The sequence below is a fragment of the Eptesicus fuscus genome, chromosome 25 (genome assembly GCF_027574615.1).
Source record: "Eptesicus fuscus isolate TK198812 chromosome 25, DD_ASM_mEF_20220401, whole genome shotgun sequence".
Taxonomy (NCBI): domain Eukaryota; kingdom Metazoa; phylum Chordata; class Mammalia; order Chiroptera; family Vespertilionidae; genus Eptesicus; species Eptesicus fuscus.
The window spans coordinates 11,809,326-11,831,868 of NC_072497.1; the positions used below are offsets into that span (position 1 = coordinate 11,809,326).

General features: G+C 46.9%; 1 protein-coding gene and 1 long non-coding RNA gene across 2 annotated transcripts; one reads left to right on the forward strand and one right to left on the reverse strand.

The window, feature by feature from the left end:
• Positions 1-3,293: 3,293 nt before the first annotated feature.
• On the reverse strand, positions 3,294-9,314 carry LOC129148354 (uncharacterized). The gene is made up of 3 exons (XR_008555420.1): positions 9,000-9,314; positions 5,123-5,289; positions 3,294-3,554 (listed from the first exon to the last, which is right to left on the reverse strand). It is a non-coding gene; the product is annotated as an uncharacterized LOC129148354 (long non-coding RNA).
• Positions 9,315-9,393: 79 nt separating this feature from the next.
• Positions 9,394-12,014, forward strand: MKRN3 (makorin ring finger protein 3). Its single transcript, XM_054713185.1, has 2 exons — positions 9,394-10,634; positions 11,477-12,014. The coding sequence occupies exons 1-2, from the start codon at positions 9,394-9,396 to the stop codon at positions 11,496-11,498; spliced, it is 1,263 nt and encodes a 420-aa protein (XP_054569160.1). The 3' UTR covers positions 11,499-12,014.
• The last annotated feature ends 10,529 nt before the right edge of the window (positions 12,015-22,543 follow it).

The following is a 22,543-nucleotide window of genomic DNA, read 5'->3' on the forward strand; positions in this document are numbered from 1 at the left end:
TCTTGCACAAATTTTGTGCATCGGGCCTCTAGTAAATATATATTAAAAAAAGAGAGAATGCATTAGAAAGCTGGCTGCACAGGTGGGCTCCCTGGAGCTGTGCTTTGAAAGCCAAGGAAATGTTCATTTTAAACTGACACGGTGACAGAAGTCACTGCTTAGATCAGGGGTCGCCAACCGGTGGTCCGCAAGGTCCGAAAGGTTGGCGACCGCCGGCTTAGATGATCTAGCTGACAGTAGTCACGTTGCTTCTTCCCATAGTTCTTATTTTTTAATAATATCAGAGGGAGACTCAAGAAAATATTGCCCGTTCTACTGTCTCATCCAGTAACTGCTCAGAGCCCAAAGGCTTTAAGCCCTTCTCTTCCCCCCAACCCCCCGACTCACCCCACTTTCAGGGTCTTTAATTTGCTTCTAATCCTCAAGATGGATCCATCATGAGCAAAGATTTGATTTTTCAGAGCAAAAGAAACTCCATACATGTCTCCAGCCATTTATTTCACTCCTTGCTGGGTGATGCACATAGATTGCTGTGCACTGGGGGTGGTGGCTTGTACATGCTGTGTGTGTGTGTGTGTGTGTGTGTGTGTGTGTATGTTGCGTGTTTGTGTGCACCTGCTCAGAACGGACACCTTGTTTACAACAAAATGGATAAATAAGAGCATCCCCAAAACACACCGTCCTCAAGACTTCACCCATTTTACATGGGACAAACAACACACAGTATTTCCTTCATATCTCTCTCTCTCTCTCTCTCTCTCTTTTATTAAACTACCTTTAGAAACAAGTAGAGCATTTTGATGTATAAAGAGAATGCTTCAGCCCTGACCAGTTTTGCTCAGTGGTTAGAGCAACAGTCCTCGGACAAGAAGGATCTGGGATTTGATTCCAGGTCAAGAGCACATACCTCAGTGGCAGACTCGATTCCCCAGCCCCGGTCAGGGTGTATCTCTCTCACATTGATGTTTCTCTCTCTCTCTCTCCTCCCCTCCATCCCCTCCATTGTCTCTAAAACAAAACAAAACAAAAATCAATGGAAAACATATCCTAGAGTAAGGATTAAAAAAGAAAAAGAGAACACTTCATTTCTTCTTGCTATCTGAAAACTGATCCCTACTACAAATTTGCTTTTGAAAACAGCCTTTGTGGTTTTGTATTTTGTAGAGAAAAATATTGACAAGCAGACAAAATAGCTTGTATTTTGATCATCCCAATAACTACTCTGCCATTTAAAGGCGCAGTTCGGAGGAGAAGGACGTGTGGTTAGAAAAGTGAATGCCTGAAAACAGCAGCCGTTGTCTTAATTAATTCGCCTGTGCACTTGGGAATCTTTCTGTCTTACGACTTGAAATGTTTGTCTTTTGATGTTATTGACTGATTGGCATATAGAAAGTGTAAAGTTTCATGTTGTCAATTTATCATCTTTTCCTTTGTACATCCTGGAGTTTGGTTCTAGTTGTAAAAGACCTTCCCATTCTGAGATTACAAATAAACTTACTCATATTTTCTTCTAAATCCCTAGGGTTCCATTTGTTTACATCTTCCAACTCCCTGGAATTCATTTGTTGCAGGTAATGGAGGTAAACATGCAATTGTTTTTTCTCCAAATGGTTGGTCACTTGTACAATAAAATAGATAACCTACATTTTGGTGATACAATTATAATCCTTTCCCCACTTGTTCAAAATGCCACCTTTTTGTAAGCTAAATGCCTTTAAATGTTTGGCTCTATTTCTGTTTTGTTATCTCTCCATGAATGCCTTCAAATTTCTCAGGCTTTATTCATATTAGTATCAAATAACCATATTAACGTGAATATCTGCAAGTCAACACTCCCCTCAACTAATCCTCCCTCCCTCCCCTACTCTCTCTCACACACACAGTAATAATAGGGTCTTTGAGGGAACAATGGCTAAAAATTCACTGTCAAAAATTATTATGCTATCTCATTTATAACTCTTCTTCAACTATACTTTAGGAGTTCTGATTTTTATCAAGCCAGATGAGTATTTGGTATCTAGAAACAAATGACCCTTTTCAAAAGTACTTTCGAGCCCGGCTGGTATGGCTCAATGCTGAGCGTTGACCTATGAACCAGGAGGTCGCTGGTTTATTTCCCGGTCAGGGCACTTGCCCGGGTTTTGGGCTCAATCCCCAGTAGGGGGTGTGCAGGAGGCAGTCGATCAATGACTCTCTCATTGATGTTTCTGTCTCTTTCCCTTTCTCTTCCTCTCTAGAATCAATCAATATACATATACATATACATATACATATACATATACATATACATATACACATATCCTATCTAATAAAGACGGAATATAAATATTGAACGTAACTCTGCGACAAAGATGGTGGTGCCCACAGCCAATAAGGAAGGAATATGCAAATTGATGCAACAAGGTGAGAGGCGGAAAGGCGGCTCTGGGCCAGAGCAAAGGCGGTGCCGGCAGCCAGGGGAAGGAAGGCCTATTTTTGCATGAATCTTCGTGCATCGGGCCTCTAGTGTGTGTACACACACACACACACACACACACACACACACACTGAGTGGCCAGATTATTATGTGTTCAGAGATCATAATAATCTGGCCACTCAGTACATATATATATGTATGTATGTATATTTTAAGTACTTTTGAAAGTTACCACTCATTCCCGGAACAGTTCATACCAGATACTATTCAAAGTGCTTTTCGTCTCTAACCTTCTTAATAACCCTTTGAATAGATGATGTATTTCCAGATTACAGAGAAGCAAACCAGAACACATAAAAATTGGCTAACTTAATCAAGGCCACCCAACCAGTAAATGGCAGCCAAAAAGATGTCAGGAGATGCTCCACAATACTAAGATAATTAAAATAAATATCATCACTTAGCAAGACTTACACACATTACTCACTAATCGCCTAGGGTTGCCAAAGGCAACTAGGCTTTTTCCAAAGATGAAAAAAATAAAAGAGAAGTTACCTTGTTCTGGTTTGTCCTTATCATTATGTGAACATATCAATCGATAAGTAAACACATATATGCATGTACAAAACGATAAACGTATTTTGACTGATGTGAGAAGATATTTCTGTTCCATTTATATGCTCTTGCACACTATGCTAAAATATGCTACCCTCTCCCAGTTCCAAAGCACCCAAGCATTTAACTTCTGGAAGGCTGAAGCAACCGACAAGATATATGGAATTCCACATGGAAAAAAACTGGCTACCAACCCCCTCTAAAGGCAAAAGACATATTGATGTGTATGAATCCCCACTTCAGATACGCTTTATTGATCGTTTCTATTTCCAGAAAGGTCGCGTTCCTGCTGGATGTCAGAGCCCCTGATCTGGACATTTTTCTTGCTTGTCCTCATTTCAGATTGTCCTATCTCCGCAAAGATTTATGTCATAAGAGGGCTTCTCCCACTGGGCTCGGGAAAGACAGCCAAAGTATTATCCCTCGTGGCTATTTCACAGTTGACTAGACCTCCCTCAAAGAACGACAGTTTATCCCGGCAGTGATGTATCCCCTGAGCCTTTACGATGCCCATCTGTGATAACTAGGATTCAAAACAGCAGATGTTAATACTTCACAAGAACAGCATAGGACAAACACCCTGCCCCTCGGAAACTTCATTTGGGCACGTCGTTTCTCTCAGTAGCAACTGAAGCAGAACCAGACAGGCACCAACTTCCACTAAGAGGTGTTTCTGAATAAGAAATTCAGAATTTGCCCGGCCAGTGTGGCTCAGTGGTTGAGCATCAACCTATGAACCAGGAGGCTATGGTTCCTTCCATTCCTGGTCAGAGCACATGCCCAGGTTGCGGGGTTGATCTCCAGTGTGGGACGTGCAGGAGGCAGCTGATGCATGATTATCATCATTGATGCTTTTATCTCTCTCCCTCCCTTCCTCTCTGGATAAAAATATAATTTTAAAATAAAAGAAACTCAGAACTTAATAGCATTTTATCCGGGGAAACAGGATAAAATCTGCAGGGCCAGGCACCAGACCAGGCGGGGGGGGGACCACAGAGAAAAGCCTTTTAAGAGACATGGAGGATGGACTGCCAAGTTCTAATTGATCTTTAGTTCCCAGGCTAGTTAGACTAAGAAGGGGGGCTTTCCTTCATAGTGTTAATAATTTCGGCAGCTTGGCTAAAGGGACTCCATTTTATATATTTCCCATCTTCAGTCTTTCCTCAACAGGGATTAAAATAAGGGGAATTCAGGTATTAAAGCGGCAGTTGCACCTCCACAACTAGCATCACCCGCTGGAGCCAGAACCAGCCACCAGGCGGAGCCAGAGCCCCGCCTGAGCCCCGCAAGCCGAGACGCCGGAAGGGCTCCCTGGGCATTGTGGGAAATGTAGTCCCGACAGCCCGGTCCCAGGCTTCTCCGCTCCGATCTCCCTGTCACGGTCCCGGGAAGTCAGCTGACCCTGATTCCGAAGGTGCCTTGTGCCAAGCGGTGCTCGGAGCAGGCCTGGGTCTTAGGCGCTGGAGGTCCCGTGGCGCCGAAGTGAAAGGGTCGGGGTAGGGCGGCGAGATTGGGAGAGCGCCCCCCCCCCCGCCCCATCCCTCCCCGCGTGCGGCGCTGGCGCTGAGAAGAGCAGAGTGCGCATGCGCCCAGGCCCGGGACTCTCCAGTAACTCCCCCTTTGTGCTCTCAGCTGGGAACCCTTCAGTTTCCCCAAAGGCCGCTGAAGTTCCAAATTACCCTCTGCAAACATCATGCCAACAAGAAGGAGGTGGGCCCTAGCCGGTTTGGTTCAGTGAATAAGAGCATCAGCCTGCGGACGGAAGGGTCCTGGGTTCGATTCCCGTCAAGGGCACATGCCTGGGTTGCAGGCTCCATCCCCAGCGTGGGGCGTGCAGGAGGCAGCAGATCCACCATTCTCTATCATCATTGATGTGTCTCTCTCTCTCTCTTCCTCCCTCTCTAAAATCAATATAGTAAAAAAATAAAAAATAAAAAAAAGGAGGAGGAGAGTTAGTGGAGCATGGAGGAGAAGCCAGGAAGAAAACTTCCGGCCAATCGGGAAGCTTTCTCACGAAGCCTGGGGTGTCTGTAGCCCAGCTTCCGACAGCATTTCAGAATCAGAATCACAGGTATCAAACTGCGTCCTTACCGTGCGTCCAGGGACTGTCATTGGCGCACTGGCTAAGGGGTCTCCCTCGCTGATAGCTCCTTGATCAATCAGCCAGGAATGAAGATGCAGGCTTCCCAGGTGTCCTGGCTTGCGAGGGCTGGAGGTTCCAAGGATGAATAGGATCCTATCTGAGTTGTTGCAGGCACCTGAGCAGTTAAAGAAAAAATTATTCATGACCCTTGGTAAGGACAGCAGGACCCTTTTACGAAAGAGGGCTATGTAATGGGTTTTAAAAAGTATGTTTTTATTGTCCGGCCAGTGTGGCTCAGGGATTGAGCATCGACCCAGGAACCAGGAGGTCACGGTTCAATTCCTGGTCAGGGCACATGCCGGGGTTGCGGGCTCCACCCCAATACATTCCATTAAAATACATAAATAGATTAACAATGTAGGGGCCGTGTGGGGCTCAGCCCAGCAGGCCTGAGCTGTCTGGGATAAAAGACGAGGGAGGAGGCCTTTGAATCTTTTCCGTCCGTCCTTACAGGCCACTTCTGAACTAGTCCCTGCCTCTCTGGCTTTTGTTATGTTTTCTGGACTGGGTCTCACCCCTGCATTGCTGTAACCCCCCCTCCCCCCACCCACACACACATTGTCACTCTGCTCCCTGGTGATTGGGGGGCGGGTGTTTAGCACAGCCTGCTCAAGTGGAATGTCACTTCCTTCTACTTGGACACCCAAATGCGGACCAGCCAGGAGATCTCGTGCAGCCCTGCAGACTGGAGTGTGTACACAAGTCTGTCGCAGTCAAGTCTCGGCCCCTGATCCCCTCAGGGCTTTGGGGGAGAAAAGAAGGATCAACTGAACCAAATAACTAGATAAATGGCCAGATGTGTATTCTCAGGGACTGTGAAAACAATATCAGGGCTCAGAAAAAGAAATATACCAAGACAGGAAAATGGACTATGACAGAGAAAATTATTTGAGAATAGTGGTTTGATTGGGATGGGGAAACATTTGCTTATTTCTCTCCAGATGCACACCCAGTAACTCCACGGACTCAATATCATATAATATTTATCATCAGGAGATACAATTTTAGTTTCTGATGGTGCATATGAAATTTTGTCACTATGAAACAAGACGATACAGCTCCCTATGAGGTGCTAGGACATGAACGTGAGCAGGAGGCACACAGGAGGGGATGTGGAAGCAAATAGCCCCCTCGATGCCAGCAGCATAGCCTTGGCCAAGTTACAAAATCGTCCCTGATCCCTCCTTTTGAGGAAGTAAGATGGTGAAATACTGCCTGCAACGTCACTGTCTGGTATAATAGCTACTAGCCCCGTGTGGCTATTTAAATTAATTCTGAAATTTAAAAACTACAGATTCAGCTCCTAAATTATTCTAGCTACATCTCAGGTGCTCGAGAGCCACATGGGGTTAGCAGCCACTGCACGGGACAACACGTATGTACAATTACCACAGAACTTCCATCGGACGGGGCTGTTTGTAAAAAAAAGATGGATCGAAGAGGATTTAAACAGTGCTGGGAACAAAGTACCATTAAAACAAATAACACATTTATAGTCAGGATTCTGAGGTTTGTGTGAATCTGTGAAAAGCCTGGTATAGACTAGTGAGCCTAGTATCTATGCTCCCAGTCTTTTTCCTGTGAAACTCTCAGGGACCGTCAAAGGAACAGCCATTAACAAATACATTTAGCAGAGGTGAGAGTCCGGCTTCGGGAGAACAACTCCTAGATTCCTAGATTCGTGGTGGGAAAGCCCTTTCATGAGCAAAAACGATTTCAAGTTCCACAACGTGGATTAGCTTAATTCCCGAGATGGCTAACTGTTAACATTGTGAGTGCTATGAATTTTAAATGTCTTCCTGTCATTGACTGTACACATGTAATATCACAGTAGCAGGAAATACAGCTGATCTTGTACACTGGGCTTCTATCTGATGTCCTTGCTAAATGTGCTTATTAAATCCAATAGATTTATCAGTTATTCTCAATTTTTTGCTCTCTCCTAGCAATAACTCCTTCCCAATTCTAACATCTTTTTTTTTTTTTTTTGCTTCGCCTTTTTGTACTGGCAAGAACTTGCAATAATAAATATAGACCAAAAAAAAAAAAAATAAAATAAATATAGACCATTTTGCCTATTTTTTTTTCAGAAAGCTTTCATTTAAAGAATTGTTCTTAATTACAGAATCACTTATGCAACAGATCGATATGTATGTTTCTTATTTCTAATCGTCATTTTTAGTAATAAGTGTGTTTCTAGAAATATGACCATTTCATATAGATTTTCTAATTTAATACATTAATCTCGTTCCTGAAATTCTTTCATTATTTTAATGTGTTATTAATGTAGTGAGTGATACTATTTTTTAAATATCTGATCTTGGTTATTTGTGCCTTATTCATATATTTTCCCAATAAACCTCACCAGAAATTTATCCATTTCAATAGTAATTTCAAATAATAATAATAATAATAATAATAATAAATTTCAAAGGATTTTGTTTGATTCAGCCCCCTTACTTCATGTTTGTTTTTCTTTCATTAATTTCTTTATTATTTGCTTCGATCTGATTTACATGGTACATAACTTTAAATTATAAATTTAGGATATAAAATTCCCTCAGAAACTTATTTTAGCAAACAACATCTAATAACACATAATACGATGATACAGCCTAACACATTTATTCTTGGAAAAATGGTAAGTTAAATCTTAAAAAAAAAACCCACAAAAAAAAACAGCAAACACCTATCAGTGCAAATAATCACGGCAAGATCTCAAAAAACGACTCGGAAAATGACATGATAAAATTCAGGACTGTATTCATGATCAGGACCCTCAGCACAGTAGGACTCTACACTACTTTTACCCCGTTAATAAAATGCATCTGCAAAAAGGACAGAGCGCTCACAGGCGGCGATTAGAAAGCACCGCTCTGAGCAGAGGGCGGAGGAAGAGTGCGGTGAAAGGCGGTCCCACCGCCCAGCAGCGCGCGCCTCGGGGAAAGAAAGCGGCGAAACAAAGGAGCCCCCCGCGCCTGACACCAGCAGGAGAGCACCAAAGCCGGGGCGCACGGGGGCCGGGGCGGTCCTCACGCCAGCGGCAGCGGGGCTGAGCGGAGCCTGCGGCTCCTGCACACACAGCGCGGGGAGAGGCCGGTCCGAAACCCCCATAAAACCGGGACCCCCGCCCCCCACCAAAGGCGGGCTCCGATCACAAGCGCCCCCTTGGCTCGCACCCCGCAGGCCGAGGCATCCCCAACGCCAGCCCCTGAGAATTCCCAGCACACACAGACCAGAACAGATCTTGTCAACGAAGCCAAAGGATGCAAGCTTCCATCCGCGGCAGAAATAAACAAATAAAAATAAAAGAATCCGATTGAAATTTAAAAAGCCCCACATGGACATCATAGGCACAGAACATTCATTAACATTCACCTGTGAGATGTTTCAGTCACTACGAGGCGAACTTTTCAACATGGGTGGGTGGGGGGGGCGGGAAACAAGGGTTTTATGGTTTTTATGATTTTTTTTAAAAAATAGACACATGCATACGAACGAGCAAATGCAGTGTGTCTGCGTGAACGGCGCGACAGAAAAAAAAAAAATCAAAACCTCAGCGGGCGGCGATTGCATCCTCCGGCCGCGCGCGCGCCCCGCTGCGCTGCCGCTGCAGAGCCTGGGGGGCGGAGGGAACCCAGCTGCCCGGAACAAAGCCGGCGCGAGGCTTTGTTCCCACGCCGGGATTTTTTACACACGGCGCGGACTGGTTAGAAGACAGCCGGTGTCCCCACCGGAAGTGTCCGCCACGCTGGCGGCCCGAGGAAGCCGGAACCAATAGCAACCGGAAGTAGAGGGCTGGGCGGAAGGAAAAAAAAGGCGCACCTTCCCGTCTGGAGAGCCGTGAGGGCTCCTCGGCCTCCGGGCTTCAAGCCCGCGCGCAGGGGGCACCGGACACGTCTTGGCACCGTTTCAGGGGGCAAAAGGTGCAATGGAAGAGGCTGCAGCTCCCTCGGAGCCCCACGAAGCCGCCGGGGACGCAACGGATGCCCCGGAGGCCGAGGAGGCGGCCGCCGGGCCCAGCTACCGCACGCACCCGGTCTTCCGGCGTTTGGAGCCTGGAGGCCCGCCCCCCATCGGCACGTCACGTCTGCGATTGGCCTACGCCTCTGTGGGCGGGGCCAGGCCCAGGGAAGGGCCCGGACCCAGCTGGCTGCAGAGCCAGCGGCGCCCAGGCCCCTGGACCAACCAAGTCGTCTGCAGGTATTTTCGCCATGGGATGTGCAAGGAGGGGGAGAACTGTCGCTACTCCCACGCCCTCCCGGACCCGGAGGAGGCCGGGGAGGACCGCGGGCCGTCGTCGCCGCCGCCCCAGGCCCCCGAGGAGGAGCTAGGCCCCGGCGCGTTTGCGGCTGCGCACTACGAGCCAGAGAACCAGCCTCAGGAAGTGGCGTGGGCCCCTCCTCCTGCCTCCTGGGGCGCCTTGCCTGGGATTTGCTGGGTCACTGACAGGGGCTCCTTGGAAGCCGAGACCGACGATTCAGCGCTCGGAGCTGTGGGGGGAGCAGGTGCATCAGGCTGGGAAGCCGGTGCGCACGGCTGGGAAGCCGGTGCGCATGGCTGGGAAGCCGGTGCGGAAGGCTGGGAGGCCGGTGCATCAGGCTGGGAGGCCGGTGCGGAAGGCTGGGAGGCCGGTGCATCAGGCTGGGAGGCCGGTGCGCGAGGCTGGGAAGCCGGTGCGGAAGGCTGGGCAGCTGGTGCGCGAGGCTGGGAAGCCGGTGCGGAAGGCGGGGAAGCCGGTGCGCGAGGCTGGGAAGCCGGTGCAGAAGGCGGGGAAGCCGGTGCGGAAGGCTGGGCCGCCGGTGCATCAGGCTGGGAAGCCGGTGCGGAAGGCTGGGCCGCCGGTGCGCACGGCTGGGCGAATGCCACTGAATTTGTTCCCGGGCAACCGTACTGGGGCCGCGAGGTGTTCCCCGCCCCCGAGGTTCCCCAGCAGAACTTCGAGATGGAAAGGGAGCCCGATGCCGCGGGCTCGGGGCGACGGCTCTGCCGCGATGCCGCCACGGGGCAGTGCTTCCGCGGGGAGAGCTGCGCGTATCTCCACGGCGAGCTGTGCGAGCTGTGCGGGCGGCAGGCGTTGCACCCGGCGGACGCCGCGCAGAGGGCAGACCACCTCCGCGCCTGCATGGAGCGCCACCAGCAGGATATGGAGCTCTCCTTCGCCGTGCAGCGCAGCGCGGACAAAGTGTGCGGCATCTGCATGGAGGTGGTCTACGACAAAGCCAACGAGGGCGATCGCCGCTTCGGCATCCTCTCCAACTGCAACCACACCTACTGCCTCCGGTGCATCCGCACCTGGAGGACGGCCCGCGAGTTTCGGAGCAGGGTGATCAAATCCTGCCCGCAGTGCAGGGTCTCCTCGCGCCTGGTCATCCCCAGTGAGTTCTGGGTGGAGGAGCCGGCGGCCAAGCAGGAACTGATCCGGCAGTACAAGGAGGCCATGCGCACCAAGACCTGCAGGTATTTTGCTGTAGTCAGGGATTGCTGCCCGTTCGGCGAGAACTGTTTTTACAAGCATGCAGAGCCCGAGGGCCAGGGAGAGCAGGTGGTGGAGGAGGAGGAGATGGAGGAGGAGCAGGCGCAGGCCCAGGAGCAGGCGCAGGAGCAGGAACAGGAGGAGGAGCAGGAGGAGGAGCCTGAGTCTGAGCCTGAGCCTGAGAGGCAGGGTTCTGGGGCCTCGAGCAACCAAGAGTTGGAGCCTAAGCAGGTGGGAGAGGACAGCATGCCCTTTAACCGCCGTCAGCGAGAGCTTGTCACGCTTTGGCTGGTCAGTCTGTGGTTGTGTAAGTGTTTCTTTTCACTGGGAGAGAATGAGCCTCTTTTTATTTATTTTATTTATTTTTTTATTTTTATTTTTTTTGTTCAGAGAACCCGTGGGGACGTGGTTCGTTGGGAAGGAGTGGGGAGGCCCCGGGGAAAGAGATTGCAACTTGACTCTGTGGCATGTGGTGTAGTGTGTTCACTGCTTCTGTGCTGACGCTCTCCCATCCGCTGTTGCCTGTTTAATGCTGCCCGTGGATAGGCCCATCCGCCATGTACCAGCAGCTGTGGAAAGCCATTTCTATGGGTCACTCATCCGTGTTCTCGCCCATCCCCATTACTCTCCCCCCAACCCCCAGGAGTGTGGTGCCCCCTGCCCCCCCCCCCCCCAGAATAACACAAAGTCCTTTAATGTTATTGCTGGTTGTTGTTATTTTTGGTGTGTGGTGGTGTTTTTGTGTTTTTTAAATTTTTATTTTTCTGGTGCAATGCCTCTTGACTGTCAGTTTTATGGTTTATTTTGTCATCTCTGTTTTCAACAGGATTGACTCAGTTCTAGGCTAGTGTTTGCAGGACTTCCACACTCATTGTGAAGCCCCTCGAGAGTAAATGGGACAGGGTGAAGGGAGAAGTCTTAACTGAACAGAGGACCTTTGTGCTGCTACAGCCTTAAGAAAGCCGGACCCATCCGGGGGGCCCTGGGCAGCTGCTCCCTCGTCTCCGCTGTTTACATGTGTGTTTTTTCCCCCCGCCCCGATTCAAGTGCCCTTTCTTACCTGTGGTGACCTTGTGGTTTTTTGTGAACCAGGTATCTATGTTTACATGTTCTCATCCTGCTTAACTTGATGTGAAAAGTATTTCTACTTGGAAGTATCTATTTCAGAACTCGGCGTATCAGTCTGTGTGCGTAGAAGTGAGTATCCAAGTGATGTATTTGAGCCCTAGCCGGTCTGGCTCAGTGGATAGAGCATTGGCCCGTGAACCAAAGGGTCCCGGGTTTGAACTCCGGTCAAGGGCATGTACCTCGGTTGCAGGCCTGATCCCGGCCTTGGTCCTGGCGAGTGCAGGAGGCAACCAGTCGATGTCTCTCTCTCTCTCTCTCTCTCTCTCTCTCTCTCTCTCCCTCTCTCCTCAATCTCTCTCTCTCTCTCTCTCTCTCTCTCTCTCTCTCTCTCTCTCTCCCCCTTCCTTCCACCCTCTCTAAAAATCTATGGTAAAATGTCCTCGGGTGAGGATGAACAACAACAACAAAAAAAGTTATTTATTTGAAGACGTCTCTATAATGTTTATGTAGTAAAGTAAATATTGAACTGGAAGCTAAAGGCCACAGGCTAACAGAAATTTCGCTGTTGTGTGTGTGTGTGTGAGGTGGTGAATAATTCTTGTGTTCCTTCCACAGGCGTCAGTGGTTAGCATCTGTTGAAAAAGGCTATTCAGACGGATCTGGCCAAGTAGGGCACAGATCTTAAAGGATTTGCTAAGTAGGATGTTGTTTTTTTCCGTGGTGGCTTTACTAGCTCGCTCTGCTGTTATCAATAAAGAAATGTGTGTTACAACCATCTCATTTTCCCTTATTACAGCACAATTCTGGACACAGCTCTTTGTATTCCGTATTTTGTGTGATCTCTAGACATTCCGCACGCGGGGCTTTTGACAGAAGTTTTCAACATGTCACTGAAAAGCTTTTAAAAGAGCAAATAGAAAAATAATAAAAAATATTGAAACCAGTCAGAATACAAGATTGGAAAGGCAAAAAAATTGAAATCTAGAAATTAACAGAAATGAATGAAATACAACAGTAATGTCAAAAGTTTAGAACACAAATACCCCATTAGATTGCATGAACATGTTTTAGAAATGAAAAGCCACAGTTTTCCAGCCTTGATTATAATGAAAATGAAACTCTATGCTGTTTAAAAGACACAGCTGAAATGTAAGAATACAGGAACATTAAAAGCGATCGGATGGAAAAAAAAAATCAATCCAGCAGGGAGGCTGTGACTTCTTATCAACAAAGTGTATATTAAGGATAAAAGCATCCCTGGAGATAAATACGGATGGCAATACAATTCAGTTAAAATTGGCCAGGAAGATAAAACTATCCCAACTTTGTAGTCATTTAATAACCCAGCATCAGATGCACAAATGAATAATTGATAAGAATAGAAAAATTACAGTGTTTGAGTGAAAAAATTTTAAAAGTCTTTTCAGTAACAAACAAGGAGAGAATGTGAGGTGGACAGCACGGGTTAACTGTTGAGTGAACCTGCATAAAGGGCTGTCTGAATTCGTTGAGAATGCACCCCGCTGGGCTGACGTAGCTGAAAATATGCTGGGGGCCCCAAGTCCCAGGAGATTCGATATCTAACGTATTTGCCGAGTTTCTACCACGTACTTAGCACTCAACAAAGCATGAGTTTAGTTCCCAGAACCGCCCCCCCCCCCTTCCTGTGGTTTTTCTCCTCATCCTGATGAGTCCAAGTAAAGAGGTGAAATTACTTGCTGCTTTCACTGTGGCCTATGGGTACACATGACCTACAGGTACTCAGTGTATTTCCAGGTCACAGACACTGTGATCCCCCATATACATGGCCAAGAGCAGGTGGAGCACGTGACACTGGCTACCAGAAGCACATCTGCAGTCTCTTAAGTATGGATGGTGTGCCAGGTGGGACAAAGAGGGCCATACATACACGCCGGGGGAGTGCGGGAGTCCTGGGGCTTTCTCCGTGGGCCGCCAGACGCGGTGTTTCTTGGCCCACCTCTCAGCCTCCCCTATCCGTACACTGCCTCTCCCCTGTGACGTGACGCCCATAAGTTAGCATTCAGCCTGTTTTCACTGCGACCCTTGCCATAGTCCTTCCCTCTTGATTCCTTCTTATCCAAAGAATTCCCCATCAGGAGGTTCTGGCTGTTACTGGCATGCAGGGTGAGCGGTTTGACGTGAAATCTAAGCGTGTGCCCACCCCCAAGGGATGGGACACTCAAAAGACTGAGCTGACGCCAAAGGCTTGGTGAGCATCGAGTGGTGGCTACGCCGTCAGAGGGGGGTTTTTAAACAACCTGGAAAGCTCAGAGAGCTGTGTTCTAACGTACGCTACCTGGTGTTGTGAAATGTCACGTTTTTTCTATTCCCATAGATTCTTGCACCAGATAACAATCATGAAATGCAGGGGCTTGGGAGGCAGTGGGACCTGGGTTAGTAGAAGGTAAAATGTTCAGGCAACAGGATCCTGACTCGGCTTCTCACCAGCCATGCACTCAGGAGCATGTTAGTTCCAACGTCTGCACTTCAGTTTGTTCATGTGAGAAATGGGTACAACAGCACGTACTCTGCAGGGGTGCTGTGAGGAGCAAGTATAATGAGGCAAGGAGCTTGAATCCTGTGGTATTTTTTAAAGTGGCAGTTTTAAAAGTGGGACTTGGGTATGTTTGTGGACCTGATCAGAGCAGACCCAAGAATTGGCAGTCCACTAAGTTTTTTTTCTTTTTGGGAACCTTTGGAACTGGAATTAACGTAACAAGCATCCCACCCCTGGTGGCTGGGCACCTGTGTATGCAAATTAACCCATCATCTTTGTTGGGTTAATTTGCATACTCACTCCTGATTGGCTGGTGGGTGTTGTGAAGGTATGGTCAATTTGCATCTTTCTCTTTTATTAGTGTAGATTACTTTCATAGAAAGGGGGTTCATTCCCTTTTGGTCATAATTTCAAAGAGGCCCAAGTAATTTTTTTCCCCCCAGCAAAAGCCCATCCAGGTAAAACTGAAATGCTATTCTATTCCTGAAAATATACTACACAACAAAGATGTTTTCTTTGGGATGGATGCCTACATGAGTCAAATAAGAAATAAGATGATGTTTACCCATAGGAAATTTCCTGTCCCTCATCAGCTCCATCAGAAAGAGGTTCATTAATAGGGATGTCACTGACCCCAAGGCTGGGTGACACGTCCCCAGGGCCTGCCCATGGAGACAGCCAGGCCACCCTTGTTGGGGTCAGGAGCAAAGGACCCCTCCCCACACATAGCTTTGCTCTGAGTGACTCAGAGAGTGTGTGGGCCCTTCCTCCATGGGGACTCATTCACTCAGCCCTGGGGTCTGTACACAAGATTGGTTCTAACCACATGAAGAATGCCCGGGTGAAGCAAGTCTGACTTGCCTACACTGGGTGTGTCTCAAGTTGGTCGATGTATAGACTTAACAAAGATGCTGCAACTCTACATGGTCCTTACTCTTTCCTCCCTAAGCCTCGCCCAGCACTGTGTGATTTCTGGAATTTCAGTGATGGGAAGGGAAATATTTCCAGTTAATAAACTTTTATTTTTGGGTAAGTTTTTTAAACAGTTTTTTTTTTGGGGGGGGGGGGGAAGCTGGTTTCTGTTTCTATAGACGATACTAAAATACAACTTTCCCCATAGAATAGAGTTGGGGTGTAGATGGGGAAAGGGGCGCTTGGGAAATGGCCCAGCACTAGTGCAAAAAAAAAAAAATACATCAGAATTTTTACCATGAAAATGTAGACTATATTCCATTTTCCATGTTGAATGACAACTAACAAAAATAATTGTATTTGCCAAAACCGGTTTGGCTCAGTGGATAGAGCGTCAGCCTGCGGACTGAAAGGTCCCAGGTTCGATTCCGGTCAAGGGCACGTACCTTGGTTGCGGGCACATCCCCAGTAGGGGGTGTGCAGGAGGCAGCTGATTGATGTTTCTAACTATCCCTCTCTCTTCCTCTCTGTGGAAAATCAATAAAATATATTAAAAAAATAATTGTATTTAATCACAATGAACCTGTTGATTGAGATTGAGAAGTTAGTAGTATAGGCAACATTCTCTGATGTCGATAGCAAGGAAATAAGTGACTGCCACATGAAAATTCTTCTAAGTGTCTCTCAAAAATAATTTGATCAGAGAATGAATGAATGCAGAATCATTCAGCAGGATAGAGTAATCAAAAATGATGCACGCCTTGATCTACAGGACAGTGCTGGTCTGTGCTCAGAGTAAAACCAACTTTAAATACGAATACAATATGCATTGCCTAGAAAGACCCATCATGTAATAAAATAAGCATCCAAATCTGTAAACTTGAAAGACACAACAACATACACGCAAAGTGCACGCACACATAATCAGAAACAAGATTAAAGTAAACATTAGTGGGTTAGGAAATGGGAACGTAAAAGCTGCTTCTTTGGAAAAAAAATAAATCAATGAACAGATAATGTAGTAACTTGACCAAAAGTTAAAGGAGAAAGTACAACTGTCCCTAAGGAAGACATATGTATGACTTTTGGCTGCCCCCGGGCAACAGTTTTGAAAGTTCACATGTAAGCAGGACGTGGCCGTACATGGTGGTCAGCTACCTTGGAGGCAGTTGCCCGGAAGTTGGTTCAAAGCCCCAACATTCATCGCCTGAAGCCGGACAGCAGGGATGGCCCCGGAGAGCATTGCGCTAAGGGAAATAGGCCAGTCAGAGAAAGAACGCGTACCAGCTGGTCTCACTCCTATGTGGAATCTAGTGAACAAAATGAACTGGCAAGCAACGTGGAGCCAGACTCATGGACACAGAGCAGACGTGATGGCTGTCAGAGAGGGAGGACGTTGGGGGCTGGGTGAGAAGGGTGAAGGGATTGAGTCAACGAAAAAAAAAACACAAAACACCAGAAAGACTCATGGACACAGACAACAGTGAGGTGATTACCAGAGGAAAGGGGGAAGAGAGGAGAAGGTAAAGGGGAGACAAAGGGTGATGAAAGGGGACTTGACTTGGATGGTAAGGACACGAGACGAAATACAGATGATGTACCGTAGAACAGTATTCCTGAAGCCTGTGTAATTTTATTAACCCGTGTCACCCCCATACATTAAAAAAACACACACACCTGCAGCATACCTTCAGAAATGTGAGCTGTCTGTTGTTAGCTGGCCCACAGCAATGAGCTTCCGTCACTCTTGTCTCTATCTCCCACACTCTGACCCACCCATGTCATTTCATTCAGGGACATCTCAGGATTTTTCTCCCATCACCTCTACCAACGTCTCTCATCTCCCACTCTCTACCCCTGGAAACCACCAACCTGTTGTCTGTTTCTGTGAGTTTGGGGGTTTTGTTTTGCTTTTCAGATTGCACATATACATGAGATCATACAGCATTTGTCTCTGACTTCCTTCCCTTGGCATAAGGCCTCCAGGCTCATTCATGGCTTTACAAATGGCAGGATTTCCTTGCATTTTTTATGGCTTAATAACACTTCATTGTAGGACATAATTTATACCAAAGTATAGCCGGTACACGCACACACCTGCCCCTCCACACCCATGTGATCCACTTTATGAAAAATGTAAAAATACACATTAGAAAAAAAAATCCGAGTAAAAATATTGCTGTATTTTTATACCTGTGAATAAGTCAAAGGGAAGTAATGCTATCGGCTTGGATCAGGCCCAAACAAGCAGGCCCCTTCTCTTTACTGACAGTGAAAATTATTTTGACAATTAATGCGTTGCCCACAAAAACAAAAATGAGACATACAGACATTTCAAAGAGGGATGTGAAGTCTTCTCTCTGAGCAGGTGATAGAATATTGCATGTTGAAAATAAAAAACTGCCCTAGCCGGTTTGGCTCAGTGGATAGAGCGTTGGCCTGTGGACTGAAGGGTCCCGGGTTCGATTCCAGGTCAAAGGCACATACCTCGGTTTCAGGTTTGATCCCCAGCCCTGGTTGGGGCATGTGCAGGAGGCAACCAATCGATGTGTCTCTCTCCCATCCATGTTTTTCTCTCTGTCTCTCCACCTCCCTTCCACTCTCTCTAAAAAGCAATGGAAAAATCTCCTCTGGTGAGGATTAACAACAACAAAAAAGAAAACAGAAAACGTATCTGGAAAACTTCAAAAAGCAAAAACCAGTGAGGTACTAAGAAAATCCCGTCTAAAATGACAACCATGGAGAAAATGGAACGAAGACCCACTTTTCATGGAAACCCCCAAAATAGGTCACGGCTGGTGGAATACCAGTGGCTGAGCCCCAGATTAGAGTTCGGCGCCTTCCCGTCGCTGCATTTGAGAACTGTTTTATCTTCTGATTCTATCTTTAACAATTCCAGATCTCCTGGGTTGGAGGTTGAGTGTTGGTATCTTTGTTTTTCATCATACAAATCCCTAAGGGGAGGTGGTTGAGCCTCGCAAGGGGTAAAAGATAGGAATAGATCAAAGACCAAGGCCAAACTCCCTGTCTTCTGATGTGGAATTTCAGACATGAGACAGGACTCTGCCCGGAGCCATGAGGCAGGGGCTGACGCCGAACCCGGCTTCTCCTAACAATGACACCCATTCTTGCATCATCTTAAGGGACCAGCTGGTATCTTTCCTTTGGAGTATCTTTCCTTATGTACAGCAGAAACTCCCCAATCTTGGAGCAGATCTGTATTGGAAAATAATTCCTTGACAAATCAATGGATGCCTGGCTGGTATGGCTCAGTGGTTGAGCATCAACCCACGAACCAGGAAGTCACCGTTAGATTCCCAGGTTGCCGGCTGGATCCCCAGTATGGGGTGTGCAAGAGGCAGCTAATCAATGATTCTCTCTCATCCTTGAAGTCTCTCTCTCTCCCTCTTCCTTCCTCTCTGGAATCATTAAAAAATATTTTTAAATATATACGTGGCATGTCAAAGGATCTAGAATAGATAAACATAATTTGGAAAGAAGTAATAGAGAATCACTGTGCTTGATCTCAAGGCTTTCTGCGTAGCTACAGTGATGAAGATGCTAGTGTCGGTGGATAGATATGTACATCAAGGAGACAGACTGGAGAGCTCAGAAATAGCCCACACAGGTGCAGCCAGCGCATCTTTGACGAAGGTGCAAAAGCATCGGGAGAAATAAATCTCCTACACTTGTATACAGAATAAGCTCAAAATGGATTGTGGATTTAAGTATAAAGTACAAAAGCACTAAAAAAACAACAACAACACATCACCCTAAACTTTTAGAGTAAAACTAGGAGAAGATCTTTAGGACTTAAGGTCTGATGGAAGATATTTAGATATGAACTCAAGAGCATGATTCATACAAAGAAATAAATCCACAAATTAAACGTCATCAAAATGGAAAACTTGTGCTGCGTGAAAGGCCCTGTTACGATGAGGAAAAGCCACCTGCTAGCCTTACCTGCCTCAGGAAGACGGAAATCCAGGTGAAAGAAACCCCGAAAACCAACATTATGAAATGAAAACATATCTTTTAGAAAACGGGCAAAGAGGACGAAGAGACATCTCACCAGCGAGAATATAGCTAGTAGTGTTCTATCCCTTCCTGGGATTCTCCCTTAGAACCTACTGGAAGATTTGACAGAAAGAAAGGGAACCCAAGACCTGGGCTCTCCAGGTAGATCTCTCGAGTCTTCCTTTTCGTGGGGATTCTCCCCAGAGGGGCCATGCCTGTTGTGCTAACCATTTCTTTTCTGTGCCCCTACCACTTGGACAATTGGGGACAAGAAAAAAAATCAAGAAGGGGGGTTTCTCTAACTCTGAGAAGCTTTTATGTGCGAATTTGAGGAGTTGCCAGAACTTCCCAGCAGAGGGCGCCGTAGCCTTTCAAGTCTTGGAGCCGTGGGCGAGCAATGTCCTACAGTTGTGGGCATGAAGGTAAATGAATAACAAGTGGACTGCATGCCCGGTAGAGGCCACAGAGACCCTGAAGAATTCTCCATCCATCACAGCTTCAACCATCAGTTCCCGTTTGCTGACAACGTTGTTGCCTTATGTACAACTTTGACAAGTAACTGGCCTGCGTCTTTAAAAAAAATTTTTTTTAAATATATTTTTATTGATTTCAGAGAAGGAGAGAGGGAAACATCAATGATGAGAGAGAATCATTGATCGGCTGCCTCTTGCAGGCCCCACACTGGGATCGACCCCCAACCGGGGCATGTGCCTTGACCGGGAATCGAACCGGGGACCTCCCGGGTCCGTAGGTCAACGCTCAACTACTGAGCCATGCCCGCGGGGCACTAGCCCACATCTTGATTGCTCTCCGGAAACATCACTTAAAGTAAAAATTGTCCCCCCCCCCCAAATCGGATCATCCCTTTTAGAGAAATATACTAAGATATCCACTCGCTTGTAACTGATCATCCTACACTGCTTGTACCTGAACATCCTGGATTTGGTCACTTGGAGAAATATTTCTAAATTTCTCTTTCCCAGGAGTCAGGCAGCGTCATGGGAAATGGCTTTTGTTGAGATAATGTTACGGCTTTGATGGGAGTCTGCTAGCCCCCACTTAAAAAATTTTCAGGCCCGGCTGGTGTGGCTCAGTGGTTGCGTGTCAACCTATGAACCAGGAGGTCACGGTTCGATTCCCGGTCAGGGCACATGCCTGGGTTGTGGTCTTGATCCCCAGTGTAGGGCGTGCAGGAAGCAGCCGATCCATGATTCTCTCTCATCATGGATGTTTCTATCTCCCTCTCTCCCTCTCTGAAATTGATAAAAATATATTTTAAAAAAAGTATTTTTCAGGCACATGTGGTCATGTCTCCAATCCCCCAGAATGTCATTTAGTGTTAGAACCAATGGCAAGTTGTTTTCTGGGGAAGTCTTCTGTCTTTTCAGCAGAAAACTCATTGGACCAACTTGATGTTAGTATGTCTGGCTCTGTGCGGGGGCGGGGGATACATATTCTACTTAATATCTCAGTATCTTACACTCTGATAAGCATGTTTTTGTGAAGAAATCTTTGCTCCCACGGAAGGTTATTTCTGTTCGCTATAGTCCCATATGAGTTTCTAAGTAGAAGAGCATTAATATCTTTAAACATCTTAAAAACGCAGTGGGCCGAATTTATCTCAGGGGAGGTTGTAGTACTTTGCACTTTCGTCCGTAGTGTCTAAGGATGCCAGTTGCACGACTTTATGTATATTAGGTGTTCCACGGGCTTTTATTTTATCTATGCCAATTTAACACATGAAAACTGGAATATCTGTCTTGAGATGTGAGTGAGGTGCAACCGTTTTCAGAGTTATCTCCTATTTATATTTCTTTTTTGTCATTTGATACTTTTCCCCATTTAATTACAGGGAATTTATTCTTTTCTCCACTTTACGATAAAACGCCTTGCGTTACGTTTATCGACACTTTAGTGCTTTCGAATAAATGGGTCTTGAAATTATTCTTACCGCTTTTTACCCTATCTTTTTACATATCCTCAGATGTTGTTTTCTGCCTCTACTTTCATAATATCATCCCTCTTTTCTTAAACTTTTCAGTGGAATATCTGGCTAGTTTGTTTGTACTTAAACATTCATTATTATTGTAATTTGTCTCTCCTTACAATCGAATACAAAAAAGTTCTCACGTGTAGTGATGGGAAGGCTGTGAGTTCCATAGTGTGGGGCTCAGCCATGACATTCCACTACATATTTTGGGGGGTTTCCATGAAAAGTGGGTCTTCATTACATTTTCTATGTGATGGTTGCTTTAGTGCAGTGGTCGGCAAACTCATGAGTCAACAGAGCCAAATACCAACAGTACGACGATTGAAATTTCTTTTGAGAGCCAAATTTTTTAAACTTAAACTTCCTCTAACGCCACTTCTTCAAAATACACTCGCCCAGGCCGTGGTATTTTTGTGGAAGGGCCACACTCAAGGGGCCAAAGAGCCGCACGTGGCTCGCGAGACGCAGTTTGCCGACCACGGCTTTAGTGGATTATAAATTGCAAGTGTCATATGATGCTACTTTCCGATGTTGATCCACAAAGAACATCTTTTTAAAAAAATTATTTTGAGAGAAACATTGATGTGAAATAGAAACAACCATCAGCTGCCTCCTTCATCGCCCCCCCCCCCCCCCATTGGGGATCAAGCCCACAACCCGGGCAAGTGCCCTGACGGGGAGTCGAACTGGCCACCTTTCAGTGCCCAAGATGGCGACGCCCAAAGAGCATCTTGCTCAAGCCCCCGCCCGTGAGTAAATGATGTAGAGGAAGCTAGAGAGACAACTTTGCAGGAACAAACAAGAAAGACGAGAGCCAGCAAACCCTCTTTGGGGGGTAATTCTCAGCTGCCTTCCATGGGCACTTGCTGTTTCCCAAATAAATACCTGACTGTTGCTTTGGGGGCAGAAGCGCTGTACTATACTCCCTGACCCAGCACGTTTGCAAAAACAAAAACAAAAACACCCCAACCCACCTGCTCCCCCGTTTCAGGGCCCCCTGGTCACGTGGACAACTTGCGAAAGATCCCCTGTAGCCAGGCCTCTCGTCCTAGAAAGGGTGGAGAAGAGGTTTTTACCTTGTGCTACGACCTAAGAGGAAATGAGGAATGTTTGGGCGGGAAAACTTGGGGCAGAGGTGATGAAGCAAGTTTGATGGTGTTGGGGGGGTGGCGACGACGTTGTACACCCGGCAGCTGCCGGAGCGACAGAACCAGGGTCGGCCGCTAGGTGGCAGGCGAATTCCACCATGACCAATGACCGCCTGCCTGGGACTTCATCTTTACCTAGAGATGGGGGAGGGGGGGGAGGGGGGTTAGGGTTGGGGGGTTTTGGCCCTTATAGGACAGTAGGGGTGGCGGCCACGCTGATGATCCCCGTCCTCTTGAAGA

Excerpts from the sequence above, each read along its gene's own strand:
- MKRN3 (XM_054713185.1), top strand. The coding sequence starts at position 9,394 with ATGTGCAAGGAGGGGGAGAACTGTCGCTACTCCCACGCCCTCCCGGAC. Across the intron at positions 10,635-11,476 it reads ATGCGCACCAAGACCTGCAG|GATTGACTCAGTTCTAGGCT; the intron begins GTATTTTGCTGT and ends TGTTTTCAACAG.